General features: G+C 36.4%; 1 protein-coding gene across 7 annotated transcripts in view; it reads left to right on the top strand.

Annotated features, from left to right (window-relative positions):
- The window catches only part of UBE2V2 (ubiquitin conjugating enzyme E2 V2), a 55,533-nt gene extending 38,875 nt beyond the window's left edge, over positions 1-16,658 (top strand). For 6 of the 7 annotated variants that reach the window (XM_066379084.1, XM_066379082.1, XM_066379086.1 and 3 more), the window contains 2 exons: positions 123-248; positions 11,081-16,658. In XM_066379084.1, coding sequence (XP_066235181.1) covers positions 123-248; positions 11,081-11,224 — 270 coding nt within the window. In that variant the 3' untranslated portion in view covers positions 11,225-16,658. The remainder of the gene's footprint in view (positions 1-122; positions 249-11,080) is intronic. The other variant, XM_066379089.1, reaches the window with a different exon arrangement.
- Positions 16,659-22,596: the final 5,938 nt, after the last annotated feature.

The raw sequence follows: 22,596 nt of genomic DNA, 5'->3' as shown, positions 1-22,596 counted from the left end.
AAATAAATTTGAATGTAGAAAGTAAATCCTTGGTTACATACACATATTATCAAGTACATTCAAATTGTACTTTTTCCTCTTTATTAGCACTTGAATATTATTATTATTTTTTTGTCTTCCAGACAAATTATGAAAACAGAATATATAGCCTGAAAGTAGAATGTGGACCTAAATACCCAGAAGCTCCTCCATCAGTTAGATTTGTAACCAAAATTAATATGAATGGAATAAATAATTCCAGTGGAATGGTAAGTTAGTAATCATTTTATTCCTATATAACCTATAACATATAGTCAGGAGAAAATTTTTAAAAAAGCTTTGTTTAGATGGAAGTCTAAAGGCGTTTTTCTTATGTTGTTTTTCTTTTCTAAATCAACCCATCCTTATGACCTAAATGTATTAGCCTATATAGATGTGATAGCAACACTCTCTTAGGGTTTTACTAATTGCTTCAGTAGTCATATTTCATTGAATCTTATTTGGTGGAAAAATGACCACTTTTTAAATGTTATTTTTCTTTAGGGTTAAGTTATAATTGATGATATTAAAAGGATGAATATTCATGAAGTGGGGGTTTCTTTTTGAGGAACAAGTATTGGAACAAACAATCATACTGAGCACTTTTATTTAAAGTGAACAAGCCAAAATGGCAGACTCTACCTGACTCACACAAGAAAGTTAGTGGAAATAGGTGAATTTCCAATAAGAGTAGATTGTTAGGTTCAGACTTTCAAGTTCAGGCTCTTGAGCTGCCATGTTGAGATTACACTTTTTTTTTTTTTTTTTTTAACAGAGACAGAGTCAGAGAGAGGGATAGACAGGGACAGACAGACAGGAATGGAGAGATGAGAAGCATCAATCATTAGTTTTTCATTGCGCATTGAGACACCTTAATTGTTCATTGATTGCTTTCTCATATGTGCCTTGACTGCCGGCCTTCAGCAGACCAAGTAACCCCTTGCTCAAGCCAGTGACTTTGGGACCTTGGGTTCAAGCTGGTGAGCTTTTTGCTCAAACCAGATGAGCCCGTGCTCAAGCTGGTGACCTTGGGGTCTCGAACCTGGGTCCTCGGCATCCCAGTCTGATGCTCTATCCACTGCGCCACCACCTGGTCAGGCGAGATCACACTTAACATGCAAAATGCAGGTTAGGAATCATACAACATAATGATAATAAAATGAACTTCATCTATTTTAGGATATAGAATGTTATCAATATTCTGTGTATTTCTCCTTATCCTTTTCCTGTGTTCTCTTTTTCCACCAATGATAGTTAATATCTTGAAAAATTTTTTTATATTTACTTATTTTTCTTTATAGTTTTACCTAATGTATCACATATGTATACCTATTCTTCTTCCCCACCTCTTTCCTATCTATCACCATGAATTTATACCTATACCTCCAGTTGTATTCTAACACAGGGTTTATTACAGATTTAGTCCTTCCATTTTTGTAATTCCTTCCTTCAACAGTGAGAAACCTCGCTCATTATCCTTACAACAGAGTGGGGCAAAAGTAGGTTTACAGTTGTGAGTATGCAAAACAGACTTTATTCTTGTTTTATTTATTTATTTATTTACAGAGACAGAGAGAGAGAGAGAGAGAGAGAGTCAGAGAGAGGGATAGATAGGGACAGACAGACAGGAAGGCAGGAAGGAAGAGAGATGAGAAGCATCAGTCATCAGTTTTTCGTTGTAACACCTTAGTTGTTCATTGATTGCTTTTTCATTGTGCCTTTATCGTGGGCCTTCAGCAGACTGAGTAACCCATTGCTCGAGCCAGTGACCTTAGGTCCAAGCTGGTGAACTTTGCTCAAACCAGATGAACCCACGCTCAAGCTAGCGACCCGGGGTCCCGAACCTGGGTCCTCCGCATCCCAGTCCGACGCTCTATCCATTGCACCACCGCCTGGTCAGTCTGTATTATTTGTATTATTTATTAATTTTTGTGTTATGTTCCAGACAAACAACTGTAAACCTACTCTTTCCCTGCCCTGTATATTTACTTATATTTGCTTAATTTTCCCTGTATGTAACCACATTCTGGCAACATCTTGAACCTGGACACACAGCTAGCTTCTCACCCTCCACTTCCAGCCTAGTATGTGGGCCCAGAGGTGGGTCTCAGATAGGTTCACACCTCCCTGCTGGGTATACTGTTGGAAAACCTGACCCTCTCAGTGGAGGAAGGTGTAAAGGTCATTAGAAATCTCAGCTCTGGACTTGTTTAGTCACTCCCAAAACTCCCTACCTGGTATATGCCAACTCAAAGCTGGGCTCTGAGAATCTTTCCTGTCAGCCAGTGAATATGAGTAATGGACCAGGAGCACTTAGTTCATTTATATTTAATGTATAGTAATTATTGATATGTTCAAGTTTAAATAAATATTTTCCATGTGTTTCTTGTTTCTTGCCTACTTTTGAACTGGTTCTTCTTAAATTAACCTTTTTTATTCTTATTTTGTTCTTCCAGTGGTTATTCTAGACATTATAATGTGGATGCTTAAATAGTTCTATGTTTAGTAGTAGTAAAATATTTGATGGAAGCAGGATTAAGAAACATTTTTAATTTACAGAAGGAGATTGTTTAGGGAATTTCTTTTGTGACACAGCATTGCCTTTATGAAGGAGATATTTTTATTAAATTTCTCTACCAGAGATAGCTTTCTTAACTGCTGGTTTGTTTTCATATTATAGACTCTGTAAGTAATTAATGGTGGGTCCTGCACTATCTTGAAACTAGGAAATTTAGAATTCAGTTTCAAACCATCTTTAATAATCTCTAACAATCTCGTAACTACCTTTATCTGATCTCGTATGGACTTTTGTACACCTTTTGACATTTTACCTCCCTATCTCTACTTCTCTTTCCTCAACCTACCTATCATTAAGTCCTGTGAGTCTTTGTTGAAAATAAAAGTCTTGTTACATTGCCACCAAATGAAGTTGTACATTATTTTTTTTTTTTTTTTTTTTTTAGTGAGAGAGAGAGAGAGAGAGAGAGAGACTGGGACAGAAAGAGACAGGAAGGGGGAGAAATGAGAAGCATTAACTCATAGTCTCATAGCTGTGGCACTTTAGTTGTTCATTGATTGCTTGCTTTCTCATATGTGCCTTGACTGGAAGGCTCCAGCTGAGCCACTGACCCCTTGATCAAGCCAGTGACTTTGGGCTCAAGTCAGTGACCTTGGGTTTTAAGCCAGTGACCATGGGGTCATGTCTATGATTCCTCACGCTCAAGCTGGTTACCCCACTCAAGCTAGTGACCTCAAGGCTTCTAACATGGGTCTTCAGCATCCCAAGTTGACACTTGATCCACTGCAACACCGCCTGGTCAGCCTGTACATTATCTTTTATCTCTACCTTTCAGCAACATTTCTGATTTTGTTTTCAAAAACAAAATCATCTTTACAAAAACAAGGTACCAGAGGGATTTTTCTAAAACATAAATTATGTCACTACGCTTAAATGATTTGAATTCTTTAATGGCTTCAGCCACATGTGCATGCTAGTTGCCATGGCTCATTGACTAACAGAGTACACAGTGCCCTGCGCACCTTTCATTTGGCGCTAAGACTTTTGCACTTCCTGTTCTTCCTGTCTGTACATTTCCTCCACTGTGACTAATCCTTACAGATTCTCAATGTAAATGTCACTGTCTGAGAGAAGTCTTTCCTGATTCCCCAAACTGAATTACCTCTCTTATTACTCTGTTATAGTCACATTGTTATTTTCTGTGTTACTATAGCAGTTACTATAAATTTATTACCACTTTTCTCTTTTATTTTTTGGTGTTTTTATCTAACATACAGACCATTTTCAGAGAATGATGTAACCCAGTGGTTTTCAACCTTTTTACACTTGGGGACTGGTGAAAATAGAATTATTTCAGGGACTGCTAAGGCAGAAATCACCTTGAGCATAAGCAAGTTTGACTAAGATTGTTGGGTCTTACAATCTCCATACAACATCAGGGAGGTTAAATCTTTTGCTGACTAGCATGAAATTTCTGGTGGACCAGTCTACAGACTGGTGGTTGAAAACACTGATATAATAACCAACATCCTCTACCTACCTTTGTCATATCTTAACATTTTTGTTTTAATTATAATAGATCTTTTTAATTTTAAAGACTGCATTATAGTTAACTTACTGTGTGCCTTTCACCAGTTTCCCATTTTCCCACTTTCCTCAGAGGTGGTCTCATCTTGAATTTGCTATTTATAATTTTGGTGCATGATTGTCATGCTTTTACAATGTATGTGTGTGTTTATCTGTATATTGTGTCACTTTTCTGTGGAATTATATGTCAGTGATTTTTTGAAATTCACCCATGTTGAGTCATGCAAATTAGATTTTTTCTTTTTCTTGTTTAATATTCCATTTTTCACTTGCTGAACATTTAGTTTTTTTTTTGTTTTTTTTTTCAGTTTTCTCTGAAGAGATTGTACAAGTGTTCTTGTACCTTAAGGCAGTGCTTCTCAGGACCTGGTGTTTGTTTATTGGTTTCAATGTTGTAGATAAGTACTTTTGTAGAATATGGTAAAATTGAATTACTAGACCAATGAAATAAAAAAGACAAAATACAATATCTGATTTTTTAAAATAAAATTTCTCTTGTCAAATTGCTGTAGAACTCTAAATATCTACTCTCAATTTCTATGATTATATTGTCATGGACTAGTAAAAATCAGTTCAAGTTCTGGTACGATTCCATGAACGTACTTTGAATAGCACTTGCTTCAGGGCATACACCTAGAAATGGAATGTCTGCTGAGATGTGGGGTTTATTTTCAGCTTGATTGAAGATTGCCAGTCGCTTTCCACAGGGCTATGTCCATGTTTGTCCTACTAGCTGTTTGTAAGAGTACCTTGTTAATGTATATTCCCACCATAACTTCATAATGTCAGCCTTGAATTGGGGATTCAAAAACTATAAAATAAATACTGATTTTAATTATTGGAGTATAGGTATGTGTATAGAGGGTTGAGGTAGGGTGAATATACTGGTCATGATTTTCTCTCTTCATTGATATATAAGAATTTAAGTTAGTACTTTTATAAATAGTAAATAAATAGCAGGGAATTTCACATTGACCATTGGTGATTTTGCCAGGATACTTTTATATATTTTGAGGTTATTTAAGTACTAGATGAATTATAGGTGTTGTTTTAGTCATTTTGGTTTTTATTTATTTACAACAACTAGTCAAAATGATCTCTTGTGGATGGGTAGCACTGTAAAGCATAACTTACAATACTTTATGCTTTGAGGTCTCAAGGTTTGGAGGTTACTATATATCATAAATTGATAAGATACAGATTTTTTCTGACATGATACTCATTTCCCCATGCTCTTATCTCCCTCCTCTCTTTTTATTCCCCTTCCTTCCAAATTTTTATGCATTCTCTTAGTATTTTATAGGATTTACAATTACCTATGTTTATTTAACTATCTTTTAACTTTACAGCTGGAAGTGTTTGTTTCTGCTTTAGAAAGAACTTGGTATTCTCTTATTTTGTAAGCTTGTTCACTTCTGGAACTTATTTAAAATAGGCGAATGGAGTTGCTGCTATTTTAAGTTAAAGCATTAGAGGAAGCATTTAAAAATACATCCTAACATTGTTTCAGTTACTTGTCAGAGATTATAAAAATTATTTTTCTTTTCTATTTCTAGTTTTATTGTTACAGAATTCACATACCATACAATTCATAACATACAATTCACTCATTTAAAGTATATAAAGTGTTTTCTTTAGTGTTTACAGGATTGTGGACATACTGGTAAATCTAATTTTAGACCACGTACATCTTTCTCAAAGCAAACCCCTTTCCCATTAGTTGGCTCTTTCTAACCTACCTCCCCTGCACTAAATAACCACTAAATTGTTTTCTGTTTTTATATATTTGCCTATTCTGAACTTTTTGTATAAATGGGATCGGATCATACAATATGTGTTCTTCTGCGACATACTTAGCAAGGTTCATTAATGTTGTAATATTTATCAGTACTTTATTTCTTTTTATTGCTGAATACTAATCTAATATGGATATCACATTTTATTTGTCCATTTATCACTTTGCAGACATTTGGGGTTTTCCACTTTGGGTTCTCGTGAATAATGCTGCTGTGAACATTTGTCTACAAATTTTTTGTGGGCAAATATTGATTTCTCTTGAGTATATACCTAGGAGTAGAACTGCTGGATCATATAGTAATTCAGTGTTTAACTTTTTGATGAACTGCCACATTGTTTTTCAAAGTAGACATCATTTTAGATTCCTACCAGCAGTATATGAATGTTCCAACTTTTCCACATCTTTGCCAACATGTGTTACCATGTCTTTTTTTTTTTTTTCTTTTTTAAATCATAGCCATCCTACTGAGTGTACAGTAGTATTTCATTGTGGTTTTGATTTGCAGTGTCCTGATTAGACTAAGGTTGAGCACATTTCCAAATGCTTATTGGTCATTTGTGTATCTTCTTTGGAGATATGTCTATTCAGATTCTTTGTTTCTTTACTTTTTTTTTTCTTTAATTTTCTTTTTAGAGAGAGAGAGAAGCACCAACTCATTGTTTCATTTAAGTGTTCCATTTAGTTGTTCACTGATTGGTTACTTCTCATATGTGCCCTGACTGGGATTGCACTTGTGACCTTGGTGCGCTGGATGATGCTCTATTAACTGAGTCACCCAGCCAAGGTTATTTTTGTTTAAGCAGTTTAAAACAACAAGGATTTATTATCTCACAGTCTCTGTGGACCAGTAATGTAAGTCCAGTTCTGCTGGATTCTATGGTTCAGGATCTCTCACAAGGCTGCAATCAAGGTGTCTGTCTGTGCTTGACTAAGGAATGATTCACTTCCAACCTCAATCCTTTGGTTGTTGGTATGATTTAGTTCTTTGTGGGTTTTTGGACTGAGGGTATCAGTTTCTTGTACACTGTTGCCTAGAGATCGCTCTCGGTTCCTTGCCATATAAGCTTTTCTTGGGGAAGTTCACGACATGAAGCTGACTTTTTGTGAAGCAAGGAGTAAAAGCAAGAAAGAGTACAATATAAGCCAGAATATTTTTGTAACTTAATATCAGAAATGACATTCTAGTAGTCTGTTCATTAGAAGCAGGTCACTAGGTCTGCCCTTACTCAAAAGGAGGGATTCCAAAGGACATGAATATCAGGAGCTGAGATCTTTGGGAGCTATTTTAAAAGCTGCTGTCTTAATTTGGGTTGCTATAAAAAAAATTCCATAGACTGGTTTAAACAATGTGAATTTAGTTCTCAGTTCTGGAGGCTGGGAAATTCAAGATCAGAGTGCTAGCATGGTTGGATTTGGTGAGAAGTTTCATCCTTGATTGTGGGTGACCAACTCCTTGTCCTCACGTGGATGTTGAGTGCTAGCTCTAGTCCCGTTCTCTTCTTAAAAGGATACAAATCTCATCATGGAGGCTCTACTTTTATGATCTCACCTAAATCTAATTACTTCCCAAAATCCTCAGCTCCCAATATCATCCCTCTGGGGATTAGGGTTTTCACAAATGAATTTTGAGGGGAATACAAACATGTAGTCTGTAAAAGCTGCGTACCACAGCCTTTCTTTGCCCACTTTTTAATTGAGATATTTAGCCTTTTATTGAGTTGTATGAGGGGTTTTTTTTTGTTTTGTTTTTTCTGTATTTTTCTGAAGCCGGAAACGGGGAGAGACAGTCAGACAGACTCCCGCATGCGCCCGACCAGGATCCACCCAGCACGCCCACCAGGGGGCGATGCTCTGCCCACCAGGGGGCGATGCTCTGCCCCTCAAGGGCATCGCTCTGTTGCGACCAGAGCCACTCTAGCGCCTGGGGCAGAGGCCGAGGAGCCATCCCCAGCGCCCGGGCCATCTTTGCTCCAGTGGAGCCTCGGCTGCGGGAGGGGAAGAGAGAGACAGAGAGGAAGGAGAGGGGGAGGGGTGGAGAAGCAGATGGGCGCTTCTCCTATGTGCCCTGGCCGGGAATCTAACCCGGGACTTCTGCACGCCAGGCCGACGCTCTACCACTGAGCCAACCGGCCAGGGCTTGTTTTTTTTTTTTTTTACAGAGACAGAGAGTCAAGAGAGAGGGATAGATAGGGACAGACAGGAACGAAAAGAGATGAGAAGCATCAATCATTAGTTTTTTGTTGTGACACCTGAGTTGTTCATCAAGTTGCTTTCTCATATGTGCCTTGATCGTGGGGCTACAGCAGACCAAGTAACCCCTTGCTCGAGCTAGCGACCCCGGGTCCAAGCTGGTGAGTTTTTGCTCAAACCAGATGAGCCCGCGCTCAAGCTGGCGACCTTGGGGTTTTGAACCTGGGTCCTCTGCATCCCAGTCCGACACTCTTATCTGCTGTGCCACTGCTTGGTCAGGTGAGTTGTATGAGTTTTTTATATACTGTACAAGAGCCCCTGATGAAATATACAATTAGTATTTTTTCCACTTTATTGGTTGTCTCTTTGCTTTTTTTTTTTTTGACAGAGACAGAGGGACAGATAAATAGGAAGAGAGAGAGATGAGAAGCATCAGTTCTTCGTTGCAGTACCTTAGTTGTTCATTGATTGCTTTCTTATATGTGCCTTGACCAGGGGGCTATAGCAGAGTGAGTGACCCTTTGCTCAAACCAGCGACCTTTGGGCTTGAGCCAGTGACCATGGGTCATGTCTGTGATCCTATGCTCAAGACAGTGACCCCGTGCTCACCAGTGCTCAAGCCTGATGAGCCTGCACTCAAACCGACCTCAGGGTTTTGAACCTGGGTCATCTGAATCCCAGTCCGGTGCTCTATCCACTGCATCACCTCCTGGTCAGCCTCTCTGCTTTCTTGATGGTATGGTTTACCATGTACACCTTTTACATTTTGATATAGCCATTTTATCTATTTTTTTTTGGTCGAAAGTATTTTGTGTTATATCTAAAAAACTATTACAGAATCCAATATCAGGAAGATGTACTCTTGTTTTCATCTAAGAGTTTTATCACTTTCACTCTTAATTTAGGTGTGATCCATTTTTAGTTAATTTTTGTATATGGTCCAACTTTTATTCCTTTGCATGTGGGTATATTGAAGAGACTGTTCTTTCCTTACTGTGTATTCTTGTCAAAGATCAGTTCACTCTGTATGTATGATGCATGGATTTAATTTTGGGCTCTCAGTTGTATTCCATTGATAGGTTTGTCCATCTTTATGTAAGCACTACCTTCTTCATTACTGTAGCTTTGTAGAAACTTTTGAAATTGGAAGAATTTGGTTCCTCTTTTTCATATTGTTTTGGCTCTTCTGGGTTTCTTGTATTTTCATACAAATTTAAGGATCAGCTTGTCAACTTCTGCAAAAAGAAATGTACTTGAAATTTGATAAAAGACTGTTATTGGACCTGTAGATCAACTTGAGGGATATTGTTATCTTAATCAGTATTAAGTCTTCTGATCCATATGCTTAGAAGCTTTCTGTTTATTTAGGTCTTTAATTTCTGTCTACAATTTTTTATAGTCTTATACTTTTGTTAAATTTATATTTATGTATTTTATTCCATTATCCCTACTGTCACTGGCATTGTTTTCTTCTTTTGATTTTCAGATTGTTCTTTGCAGGAATACAGAGATACAACTGGTTTTTGTTTTTGTACAGTCTCACTGTACTTGGTTTATTAGCTCTAATAGTTTTTTTAATGAATAACTTAGGATTTAATGGATAACAAGATCATGTCAACTGCAGATACAGTTCTACTTCTTTCTTTTCTATCTGGATACCTTTATTTTATTTTCTTGCCTGATTGTTTACTTAGAACCTTCAATGCAGTCTTGAATAACAGTGTTGAGACTGGAATTCCTTATCTTGTTCTTGATATCAGGAGGAAAGTAGGCTTTCTTCATCAAGTATGATGCTAGCTGTGTGTTTTTTGTAGATGCTCATGAAAGTTTATTGGATTCTTTCAAATGCATTTTTGTGTCTGTTGAGATAATCATGCCTTATTTTTTTCTATTTTAACATGGTGTATTATATCAGCTGACTTTTAAAATACATATATTTAACCAACCTTGTGTTTCTGGGATGACTCCCACTTCGTTATGGTTCTGGAACATAATCTTTAAAAATAATTGCTTAAACTTAGTCAAGGATGAGAATTTATGGCCTTCTCAGGTCTTTTATGAGCCTATGCACAGCTTTATATCTATGTGGTCTCCTAGATTTACAGGCATATGTTAGACCTTTTTTTAGTCCCTGTGTACATCCATCGATGTCCTCTGAAGTATTTTGGTCACCTTTGTGTTTTCCCTGTTATTGCCTTCCCAGGCAATGGAGATATTAGATAATTGACACTGTTTTAAATGCTGGGTGTGGGAGTGGCAGTGGGTAAGTGGTGCAATAGGCAGTACCCAGTGGGTGAGTTCTGAGGTCAGAAAAGAGAAACCCTGTGTGGGGGGGATACTTAATGAATAAATGGATCATCATTGTAATGCAAAAACAAACATGTAAACATTCTGTGAATGGTACTTTCTAGGAAACTGTTAAATAGGTCAAGTGATGGCCACCTGGGAATGAGGCTTTGAAGGAGCTTCAACCCCATCCTGTCAGTCTTCCATTGTGGAAGATTAATTTAGTATGGTGCATAGAACACATTGGAAAGAAAAATCTAAAAGCAGAAATTAGGGTTCACAGTTCCTACCTAAATCTCATTTGAAATAATTGCCCAGATTTTTGGTAGTGGCATTGGAAATGAAAAGGAAAATTCTTATTTCATCAAGAAGTAATTGGCAAATATGTTTACAATGTAGTTATTTAATATAACATTTGTTTTAGTTCTGATGACCAAAGTTGACTACATGTTTATTTGTAAAATATAGAAAAGCACACACACAAAAACACAATTTTGTTTTGGAAACTCCTTTCAAAGAAGGAATACTTTCCTTAAACGTTATATAAACCTTTGGTTTTTTATGTTAACTTTTGTGAAAATAGAGCCAGGCTATGAATTTTTAAAGGCATATATTAAATATTTAATAATTTGATGCCATAGTACTTTACACTTAGTAATTAATTTTATTCTTTTTCCTTTCAGGTAGATGCACGGAGCATACCAGTGTTAGCAAAATGGCAAAATTCATATAGCATTAAAGTTGTACTTCAAGAACTAAGACGTTTAATGATGTCCAAAGAAAATATGAAGCTTCCACAGCCACCAGAAGGACAAACATACAATTAATTTTAGTGGATCTCAAACTTGTCTTAAATCTTCTACTCATGTTAATGTCTTGATTAAATGTCACAATGCAAAATATCCACATATTAAGTAAAAGAATTCCAGCTGCTAAACATGACCCGGACATTTATAAGAATATATTTAATATATGTATACACATTATGTTTTCAGGTAATGGGAGGAAAAAGTGCGGCACAATTTTTTTAAGTCATTTAAACATAAACCTGGAATATTCAAAATAGAATTCAGGTTTACAAGATGAAAATATGGTGAGAAGTGTCACATAGCTGTGGAAGCATGTGTGTTTCTAAAAAGTAAAATCTCAAGAAGGAAAAAGATATGGTATGCTTATCCATCTTGCTTAGTGAAAGAGCTTCAGTTTAAATTATCTAAAGTACAGTTAATATTGTCACCGTTGTTTTAATTTTTGAAGTGGTGTGGATGCTGAACACCAGTAGCATCAAAAATATGTTCAGCATTGTGTTGATACCTGTATTTATTTTAAAAAAATGTCCTGGGGAAGGTCGATAAATTTCTCTTAAAAGCTGTTTCTGTATGTTACATATAACAAACATGGTAAATATTTGTTTATAGTCTCTGTTTGACAAACCATGCATTTAAGTTTAAGTGAAATCAGCATAAAGGAAATAGGTATATGGATATGTGATTTTGAGATTAAAGTTAGTCTTAAAATGTAAATAAAATGTGGATCGTGTCCTCAGAAACTGTGCCATTTTTATTATATTGATGTGGTATATGTGTAGTATATACCAAGATAGCAAAAATTAGAATTGTATCTTTTCATTCATATACACTTTTTATTGTTTATTGTATTTTGTATACTTCTTGTGAATTAGAATTTGCGGAGTATTTCAAAGAACAAATTCCTTGATTAGTTTAGTTTCTTTGGAGAAAGGGATCCAATTATTATATTTAACTTTGATTTCACCAGAACTGTATTAGAAAGATGTTTGAATTCTAGCAATTTTTATAGAATTACAGATTGTAACATCCAAATATACATTCTATTTTTTCTTCATAACATCTTTTTTCTTTATTTTTCTTTGATATTTCTTCTCTCAAAACCTTTAATAGTAACTGGGATTAATTTTATTCATTCCACTTATCTTTCACTTTGGTTTATGTAATTCTGAACCGATATTCTGCTTTTTACCAAAGTGATAAGAGGTTTTAAGTTACTCTTTTTCATTTTAAATAGATATACTACTTTGTTGAAAATACTCTTTCCTTAAGGAATTCACTGAACAAAATAGGAAGGTGGTCAGGTAACAAGGACACATTTCTTAACATGTCCTGACATGTTTTTATTAAGTTCATTCAAATCTAAAGCTTCAAACTACCTTTTTTAAGTTAATATTAGAGTCAGTGACAGTTTGTCTAAACTTTTAATTTCAACATGACTTTTAATTATCAGAGATGTTAAAATGCTTTAAAACAATACAGAGAATATGTAGATACAAGTTAGTGCATGTGTAATCTATTAAAATAGGTTTGAAATACATTCTTAAATGTATTGGAATACATTCTTAAAACAAATTATTAAAGGAGAATTATGTTGAATTGCACTGATGTCATATACAGGGAACCTCGGGTTACGACATTCTCAACATATGATATTTCCAGTTTACGATGCTCACTTCCATAAAAACAAAAAAATTGAGACATGTTTCGATGACACTGTTAGCATTGTACTTATGGATTATATGGGCGAACTGGTTTGGTTGCATGTGGCAGAAGAATACGCAGTAACCCCACGTTTGAGTGAGGGAGTTGGCATCCCCCAGTATGCTTACCTATGCCATTTTGGACTATTAAAAGTGCAGGTGCCCATTTGTGTTAGGTTGGGGTGTGTTTCAACTTACACCAAAATTCAGGTTATGTCACTGTCGTAGTAGGAACAGAACTGTGTCGTAATCCGAGGACCCCCTGTATAGGAGTCTGATTGTTACTGATGGTGTATATCAGTCTCTTTAATAACTTATTTTCCACTTTGAAAACTTGTCATACAAAGGCACTGGTAACCATCTGAATGTTAAATTATTCATATATTGGTGGGCTGAGAATCTGGGTACATTGATCTCTTGTCTTTCCTTTTCCCATATTCACTATTGTGAAGGATTTTTTCCCCCCTCAAGTATATTTGTCTGGGTTTTATTTCCTTTCTTGTTTTTGGGACTATGGATCTCTGCTGAAATCTGCATGCCAGTTACCCAATTTCTGAAGCAAGGTCCTCTTTGCATGTCACAATCAAGATGTACACAGTAATCTAAAATACATTGGTTGATTATAGAAAGAGTTAATATAAAATCACTCTTAATTGTAACATTTCTAAGACAGCAGTTTTAAAGCTATTTTTCTTTTGTCTGTTTTGTAAAGTAGATAAGGTTGTAGGAGTGTGTTGGTATTAACTTAAATGAACTGTAAAATTGCCTTTGAAATTTGTTTAAATAATGGCTAGCAGGTGAGATCCTAGGGGATGATGCTATATTAATAAAAATTAAAAAATAAAACTCTTGGTCCTGTTAGGGCAGTGTTATGCTGTAATGATTTTAATTACTTACTATTTTTCAGAATTTTTTTAGTATTTTAAAGTTAATGGCATTTGTTCTGGAGTTTTTAGAATTTTGGAACATAAACATTCATAAGGATAGTCAATGGTATTTAAATCGTTTGTGTATAAAATACCCAAACTTATAATTTTAAATTATTCTTTAAAAATTTATGACACTCCAAATTTGGGTAAATGATTAGAGAGTGAATTAGTTTGAATCCCATATAATTTAGTTAATACCAATTAATTGATTTAAGTATTTACCATTAAATACTTGTTATTGATAAGTACATATTTTTAACTTTTTGAAAATTTAAGAGGACATAGCAGGAAAATATTAATGCATTTTCCTTAAGTTTGGTGTGCATAGCTTTGGGTGGTGCTGGTAGGTGCATCAGGAAATTAAAGACTGGTCAAAACTGATGACTCTTAATGAGCACATTGCTGTGTTCTTACATTTTAAAGACTGTAAGTACTAATGATGAGTTGTGTCATGAATTGGATTTTGGAAAATATTTAAGGAACTTTTTTCCAGATTTTTTTTTGAGTATTATTTATTGCTGATAAGGATCTAAAACATACTAGTTTCACTTTTTTGATAAGTAACAATATAATTTTTCAGTACCAACTTGATTAACTTTTGGTTATTTGCACAAAAGAATTTCAACTCAAGATTTTGGAAAGTGTTTATATTTTGTTTATAAAATGGAAACATTATAAAAAGGAACAGGCTCACTGAATTATGGAATTGATTAAAACTTTAATAGTAAATTTCCATCCTGTATTGTATTTACTAAAAATCAGGAAATGCATGGGAAGATAATATCTTTTACTCTAAAATTAATATGCATTATAGAAGTTATAAAAAAATAGATGGAAATCTTATAGTTCATACTGAAAATGTTGGCTATTTAAAAAAGAATTGTGGATAATTGAAAGTAAAACACCAGCATTTTCTGAAGAGAACATTAATGAAGGTATTTGATGATACTGAAGATAAATGACAAGTCAAAACCATCATTTATCAATAAGGGAGTTTGGGGAACTCATGGAGCTCCCCAAAAGATAATTGAATATGAAGAGGTTGTCATGGTATTTAAGTCCTTGGTAGTAGGATATTCTCACCCAGAAAAATTCCTAAGGGTTTGCTTCACTTTTACACATAATCCATAAGATCAGTTCAAAAAAATTTTTGGCAAGTTCATTTGTGAAATTAATGATAAAAGCTGTATAGTTCTCACTTTCTTAAATTAGAAAGATTTCAGGAATTATCTTTTCTCAAGTGAATAATTGACCAAATACCATGTATAAAGATTGTGCAGTGATCCATTTGCTGCCAAATGTAGACTTAGATAAATTCTTTTATTTTGTCCTTGTTTAATGAGCAGCTACTTTATAAAATTTGACAGCTGAAAGATTATAAAAAAGTAAAGTTAATACTCTATCTCCAATGGAGGATAAATAGTTACCGCCAAGAAACCCACAGTAATGAAAAACCTGTGGTGAGTGAAAAAAGCAAGGCATTGAACTGAGAGTGGAAACTGTTAGTTGCCTGTTCAGTGTAGTAGCTGAGTAATTTTAAAAATGTTCTTCAGAGCTTATAAGGAAGCACTGTTAACAATTGAGTGTATATTCTTTCTTTATCTAATGTTATAGCTTTTATTAAAAAAAAAGTCTTTTAACAATGCATGATTTTACAAAGTAATCTGGAAAATTTACTTAAAATGTGATGTGAGATTTTAACAGGACATCCTCATACTAAAGTTTGTTACGTAGTCAAATTTGTTACAATGTCATTTTTTGGGGGGAATATTGAAAAGACTCATACTTCCACAGTCATAAAACATGGTAATTTTAAATGCTTTATTAAACAAGGGTTGGCATTTATAGCCTTTACAGTTTACAGCCCTTAATTTGAGGGAGACAGGTAGATTTTCGCATTGATAATTGACAAAGAGAAATACATTTTACCTCTTCTTAAGCCTGTTGGCCAAATAGGTAATGATAGATGTCCAGATTATACTCATTACCATAAATTATATTTCTGTTGCTATAATTTAAAAAAATCTGGTTAATTGTAATGGCTATACAAATACATTTAAAGTAAATAGACTTTTCTTTTGTTATCTAATATTCAAATGAAAATTGAGTTCACAAGAAAAATAGTTGCCTGAGCTCCTTAATCTTGAATAATATATGACTTTCTTAATTTTTTTTTAATTTATTGATTTTAGAGAGGAAGGGGGAAAGAGAGAAAGTGATTTGCTGTTCCACTTATTTATTGATTGATTTTTGTATATGCCCTGACTGGGAACTGAACCCACAATCTTGGCAAATAAGAACGATGCTCTTACCAACTTAGATACCTGGCCTGGACGATGTATGAATTTCTTTAAAGAAAAAAAATTGTGGATTTAGCATTGTTTGAAATTTTTTTTGTTAAAACATTGTTTAATACATCAAATTGTATTAGTGCAAATGTATAAACTTATGCTCTTAGCCTTTATAAAATTAAAAAGTAGGTTACACAGTACACAGTGATTAAAATGTAAAATAACAATATTGAGGATGTTTTATTGAATTGATTTCTGCTCGAAATGTAAATATTGGTATTGCCTCTTATTGGCGTTTTTCCTTTTTAGTATGTATTGTGGTGTGCTGCTGGAATTCAAGTTTTCTACCATTTTCTCTTGCCAGACTGAAAATATATTTTTCATGTTATCTGACCTCCATTTGGTATAAATACAATTAAGTTATGTTAATCTTTATTATTATTTTATATTAGCCAGAGACAGTACCTGCAGAGAACTAAAACACCTGAGTGTTGGGGGCGGGTGAGAAATAAACTTAATTTTTTAATTTTAATTTTTAATTTATTGTGTTGACATGGTTTTAAGTGCCCTACTCAGTATAACCAAATCATGCCCCCCATACCCCATGCAAAGTCTCTTTCCACCTCCACTGCCCCCTTTTGCCCCGCCTCCCCCTGAATCCGTCAGCCCCTGCTGGATGCTCCAATTCTATATATTTCTCCCCAGTGAAATGAGCAGCAGGTTCATGTTGGGTGGGCCCAACAGTCCGCTGTGCAGAAGTTCTTTCAGCTGAGGAGCCCCTGATCTCAGGGAGGAAGATTGAGAGAGTCTTTCACTAGTGCTGTTTTTGACCTCCACTCCCTAGAACAGGGGTCCCCAAACTACGGCCTGCGGGCCGCATGCGGCCCCCTGAGGCCATTTATCTGGCTCCCACCGCACTTCCGGAGGGGCACCTCTTTCATTGGTGGTCAGTGAGAGGAGCACATTGACCATCTCATTAGCCAAAAGCAGGCCCATAGTTCCCATTGAAATACTGGTCAGTTTGTTTTAAACTTACTTGTTCTTTATTTTAAACATTGTATTTGTTCCCGTTTTGTTGTTTTACTTTAAAATAAGATATGTGCAGTGTGCATAGGGATTTGTTCATAGTTTTTTTTTAATAGTCCGGCCCTCCAACGGTCTGAGGGACAGTGAACTGGCCCCCTGTGTAAAAAGTTTGGGGACTCCTGCTGTAGAAGGTGTCTGTGTCCCTTGAGTGGTCTTAACAGTAGGCTCTAATCTAAGGAGCTCACACTGTGTCTATGTCTAAGTCTCTCTCCCCTATGTGGAACTTAACCCAGCAGGGCAGGATATCTGGGGCTTGGGCCAGCCGACTGAATCTGTACCTCATCCAATGCATGGGAGTATGTGTTAACCATAGTGTAAATCACCTTAGCTGGGTTTGGCATCTGACGAACTCCCTTTTGTTATACTGCTAATAAGCCTAGTTGAGTCCTGCTTTGATGTTCTCTGTAGCTGGCCACTGGGTGTGTTGATTCTGGGCATCTTAGGAGGGAACCTGGTACAGACCAGTGTAAGACACTTCCTGTGACTGGTCCTCAGTAACCTTTTTGGAGCTATTCGCAATCCAGAGTTTGTGGCTGCCTCTGCTGGGCTTAGGTGCACATGAGAGGACTAAGTTTCACACCTACCCTGGCTTTTACCATCCCCAGGCCTGGGGGCAAGTCAGCAAAACACCCAAGGTACCCTGAAAGCTGCTTCCTGCTGCTTCCATCTGCTGGCTCCTTGTTGGGCGCAACCTCTTAAAAAGCTTTTGGTGAAGTTTAGAGACTGGGGCAATTCCAGGATTAGAAAAGGTGGCGCGTGTGGCTCCTACCCCAGGGAACTACGTATGGGTTGCCTGAATTTTTTCATGGACCTCAGTAGGCTGTGGTCACTAAGTGTCCCATGGCTATGGCCTCTGAAACCCAGAGCTTTAGTCTGCCCACAGTATGGACAGTTTCTACTGAATCTCCCATGAGGTGGAAGCACCAGCCATATTCTCGTAAAAGTGTGTGGGGGGGAAGCTCTGCCCTCAATGCCAGACAACTGAGTCACTGTCACTCCCTGGGTCTTTTAAGCCATTATTTAATGGTTAAGGCTGCTTACTTTGCAGCCAGGTCCAATTCCATAGGTGAGGCAAGTGCTTTCCCCCAGGCTGATGTCACATGGAGGTGACTGCTCCACCCAAGAAAGATGGTGGTTGCAGTATTGAAGAATGATTCAGCACAGATTCTGGTGGCTGTCCCCTATTGTGTCTCTCCCCAAGGCCACCAATTCCACACTCTTGTGACTCGACTACTCTGAGCTCTTCCTCCTTTGGAGCACAGGATAAGTGGCTGTGAATGAAATTTTCTGCATTGGCCCTTTAAGAGGATGCTTGCATTTCTGAAATGTGTCTCTTTTTCACAGACAAAAACTTCACCTCTTCACTGCCAAATGCCATATGGGCAATGCTTCTTGGCTCTGGTGCTCTAGGCTGGGGCACCTGTCCTGGGGTTTTGGGCAGATAAAATATATTATGCTCACTTTGTTAAAGATGGTGCTGCCCACGTGGCAGCCCATTGTCCAGGTGATAATATTAACCCTTTTTGCCTGAGATGGGCATGATTATGTTAATATGTGTTGGGGGAGGGCTTTTGCGCCAAAAGGTTTTAAAAGGAAGAGAGATCACGTTCCTGGGAAGAGGGATTAAGTTCTAGGAGGAAAGCAGATAAAGGCCAAGTGGAGGAGAGGAGAAGCAGCCAAGATGGTGGGGTTCTGAAGGAGAAGCCAGTTTGTGCAGAGAGGAGATGGGGAACAGAGGTGAATAAGGCTAGTGAGCTAGAAACCTTTGATTCTAGGAAACTCGGATAAGTCAGTAGCTTTGTGAACCTTGAATGAGTGGGTTTTGGAGCCCAGTGTGTGTTTTTAACTTGCCCGCCGGGTGCAAGCTAGGATTAAAGGTAATGGCCCACCAGTTCTTGGCTCTGTTGTTTCATTACCATCTGTCCGAATCTAATGCGAACCTGCATGGGCCAGGAAGCTGTGATGGTGGCCGTGGCTACTGGCCATACATGGGGCTTAATACCCACACCTCTCATAGAAAAATCTAGTGGCTGCTCACTCCTGGGAGTGAGTGCAGCCCTTTTCACATTGCCCTTTCTACCATTCTCAAATGTGCCTTCTTTGAATCCTTTGTTATAGACTCCTTCATTTATTCCTGAAGTTTTTTTCAGGATGATTCTTCTTAAATTATAACTCCAGTTTGGTCCTAGGAAGGGATGAGTGGAATGTCCATCTGCCTACTCTGTTGCCATCTAGGAATCAACCTTTACTCATTCTTGACTTCTTGGGGGGGGGGGGTTGTATGTAACCTAGATCCTGGACAGGTTAGGATCTCAGTAAATGTTTATTCAATTGTTTTTTATCTAGTCAGTTAAAATGTGGATTAAGTTAAGGGTGCTAATTTCCCTGCCACCTGTTAAAAACTTGCTTTGGATTCTGGCTTCATCAATAAGAGTTGTGTGATTTTGGTCAGTTAATTTCTTTTGATTGGTTACATTAACTAATTCAACAAAAAGATAGTAGGTTCTTATAGTCCACGAGACATGTATACACTGGCATCATACAGCCTCTTCTCATGAGTAATAATTTAGTAAGGTTTAGGGATAGGCAAATAGGCAATTTAATGACAAAATTCAGGAGAATCGAAATATTGATATTTGGGGAACATTCAGATGGAGCGCCTACACTGTTGGCACTAAAGGTTTTGGGCAGCCGCAAGTGTTGTGATTGATAGCATATATTTTGAAGTGAATACAAAACATACCTAAATACTGATTTGCTCAAAATTTCTGGCATTTGTTAACCTATAATTATTAAAAAGTTATATTGTCACTTAAAAAAATAACTAGACTTTGGACAGCCCACATATTCTCTGCTACAGTTTTCTCATCCACAAAAAGAGGAAAATGGAGTAGACAAGTTCTGAGACACCTTCAGTGCCAAGTTCTTTTATTTTTCAGTCACAATGTGTGTTTTAAGCAGCATGGCATGCCTTACAGCAGCGATTTTCAACTGCCAGTCCATGGATTGGTGCCAGTCTTCCAGAGATTTTGTGTCAGTCTATGAAACAGTTAACCCCCTGATGTTGTATAAAGATTACAGACCCAATGATTTTAGTCAAATTGCTTACACTCAGGGTGAATGCCACTTTTCAACCTATATCATCAATGAAAATACAATGGAGGTAGTCTTAGATATCTTTGGAGATTCTCTTATGTATCCCTGGAGGCTTGTTTGAACAACATTTTGTACCATGCAGCACATTTACAAATTGTGCAATAGACAAAAATACATTCAGACAAACTTATGTACTGTTCAATACATGTGGAGTTTGAATATCAAGCACCAGCTTGTACTGTGTTGCACTGTTATGTGTGGTAAGAGAAAACTATTCATTGAGTGTTTCTGTTCTGGCTGGCTGGGTTATGTACAGGCTCTAACTCCTACCCCTTCTTTAACTAGATCATTTTTTTCCCATGCATTTGGGCAAATTCATGTAGTGTTCAATGCATTGTACATGTGGCGTTTGGCAACCAATTACCAGCTTGCACCATAATGCACTATCGTGCACAGTAACCCAAACAACATTATCTGTTGTGAGTTTCTGTTTCTGGCCTCCACTCTCTGTTTAGGACATTTTTTTCAGGCTTGCACCAATAATTATGCATGGACTCACCTTCAGAACACGTTCATATCTTCTGCAAATAAATTATTATGTGTTTTAGTGTCATTGTGCTATAAATTTTAAACCCTACCAAATGGAAATATTAAAATATTTCAACCATCTTCAAAAGTGAAAACAATAGTCAAAAGAAAAGTAGTGATACAGTGAAAGTAAACCAAGTGCTAGTGCTTCAAGTTTAAAAGAAACAGTGAAAAACAAATGTGTTGATAATTTGGAAAGTGCAATAGGAACCAAAAAGAGAAAAGGAAACTTTGGCAGTACAATATGGAGTATTTAAAACTTGGTTTCACTGTAGCACCTACTAGTGAGTTATTGCAATGGTCCTTGTATGTAATATGTTCTGAAATTCTGTCAAATGAAACTTTCCAAACTTAATCATTATTTGCATTTGAAGCATAACAATCTGGTTGAGAAGCCACTGGGTGTTTTTGTATATGTGAAAAATTATAAAACCAAATGAAAAATCAGAAAATTCAAATGAAGAAAATTATGACTAGTGACCCATCACTGCTTTAAGCATATTATTTAGTTGCCATTTGAATATTGAAAAAAAATATTCACTATTGGTGAAGAATTAGTAACTCCTTGCATCTTAGATATCACTCCAGAAATTTTGGGTCCTTAGGCTGCACAAAAATTTGAGACTATGACACTTTTGGACAATACTGTTCAGAGAAAAATTGTTGATATGACCAACAATACTGAAGAGCAAATTGTAGTAGGAATAAAGAAATTGAAATGTTTTGCCATTCAACTTGATGAATCAACTGATGTGAGTAACCATGCTATTCTGCTTCGCTTAATAAAGTATATTGATGATAAAAACTTAAGGGAAGAGCTACTCTGTTTTGATCTACCTGGTCAGACCACTAGTTCAGAGATACTGAATGCTCATAATTAGTAGTTTCAGGTGGAAGGCTTAGCCTGGGAAAAGTGCATCAAGCTGTGTATAGATGGTGCTGTGAGCAGAATTAAACATCACTCAGGGATAGTTGTGAAAATAAAGGAGGTATCACATTCAGTAATGCCCCTGCACTGTATGATTCACCAGCAGCCTTTAGTTGCAAGGAAACTTTCCCCTGAATTAAATACAGTGATGAATGGTGCAGTGCAGATGGTTAATTATATTTGTAGTCAAGGCTTCAACTCCACACTGTTCATGACACTATGTGAAAACATGGATTCACAGCACCAACATCTCCACTATATGGAAGTGAGGTGGCTCTCAGGAGGAAGGGTTCTTTCATGCCTTTTTGAATAGAGCGAAGAAGTGAAACAGTTTCTGCAAGAGCAAAACTCTGTAATATTAGAGCTTTCATTGGATGAAGAATTGATGGTTAAGCTTGCATAAGTGGCACACATATTTAGCTTTTTCAATGAACTAAATATTTCTCTTCAGGGGTTTAATACAGACATTTTTACATTAAGAAATAAGATAGTGCATTCAAAAAGAAGATTGTTCTTTAAAAAAATCACAGGAAAAAGATGTAGAACCACTTTTCAAAGACTTTTTGATTGCTATATACTAAAACTGGAAATTTACATTTAATACAATAAGTAAATATTTAAGGGTGTTAACTCAAAACTTTGACCATTTTTACCCTGAAAATGAGGACCCTTGTAAAGATAACTGCTGGATCCATAACCCATTCATGAGATATACAAACTACTGCTCCCTTAATCATTGTGAAAAAAGAAAAACTGATAGATTTATCATATC

This window comes from Saccopteryx leptura, chromosome 3 (genome assembly GCF_036850995.1).
Source record: "Saccopteryx leptura isolate mSacLep1 chromosome 3, mSacLep1_pri_phased_curated, whole genome shotgun sequence".
Lineage (NCBI taxonomy): Eukaryota > Metazoa > Chordata > Mammalia > Chiroptera > Emballonuridae > Saccopteryx > Saccopteryx leptura.
The sequence above is the reverse complement of the archived record's forward strand: the minus strand, read 5'-3'. Positions and strand labels throughout refer to the sequence as shown.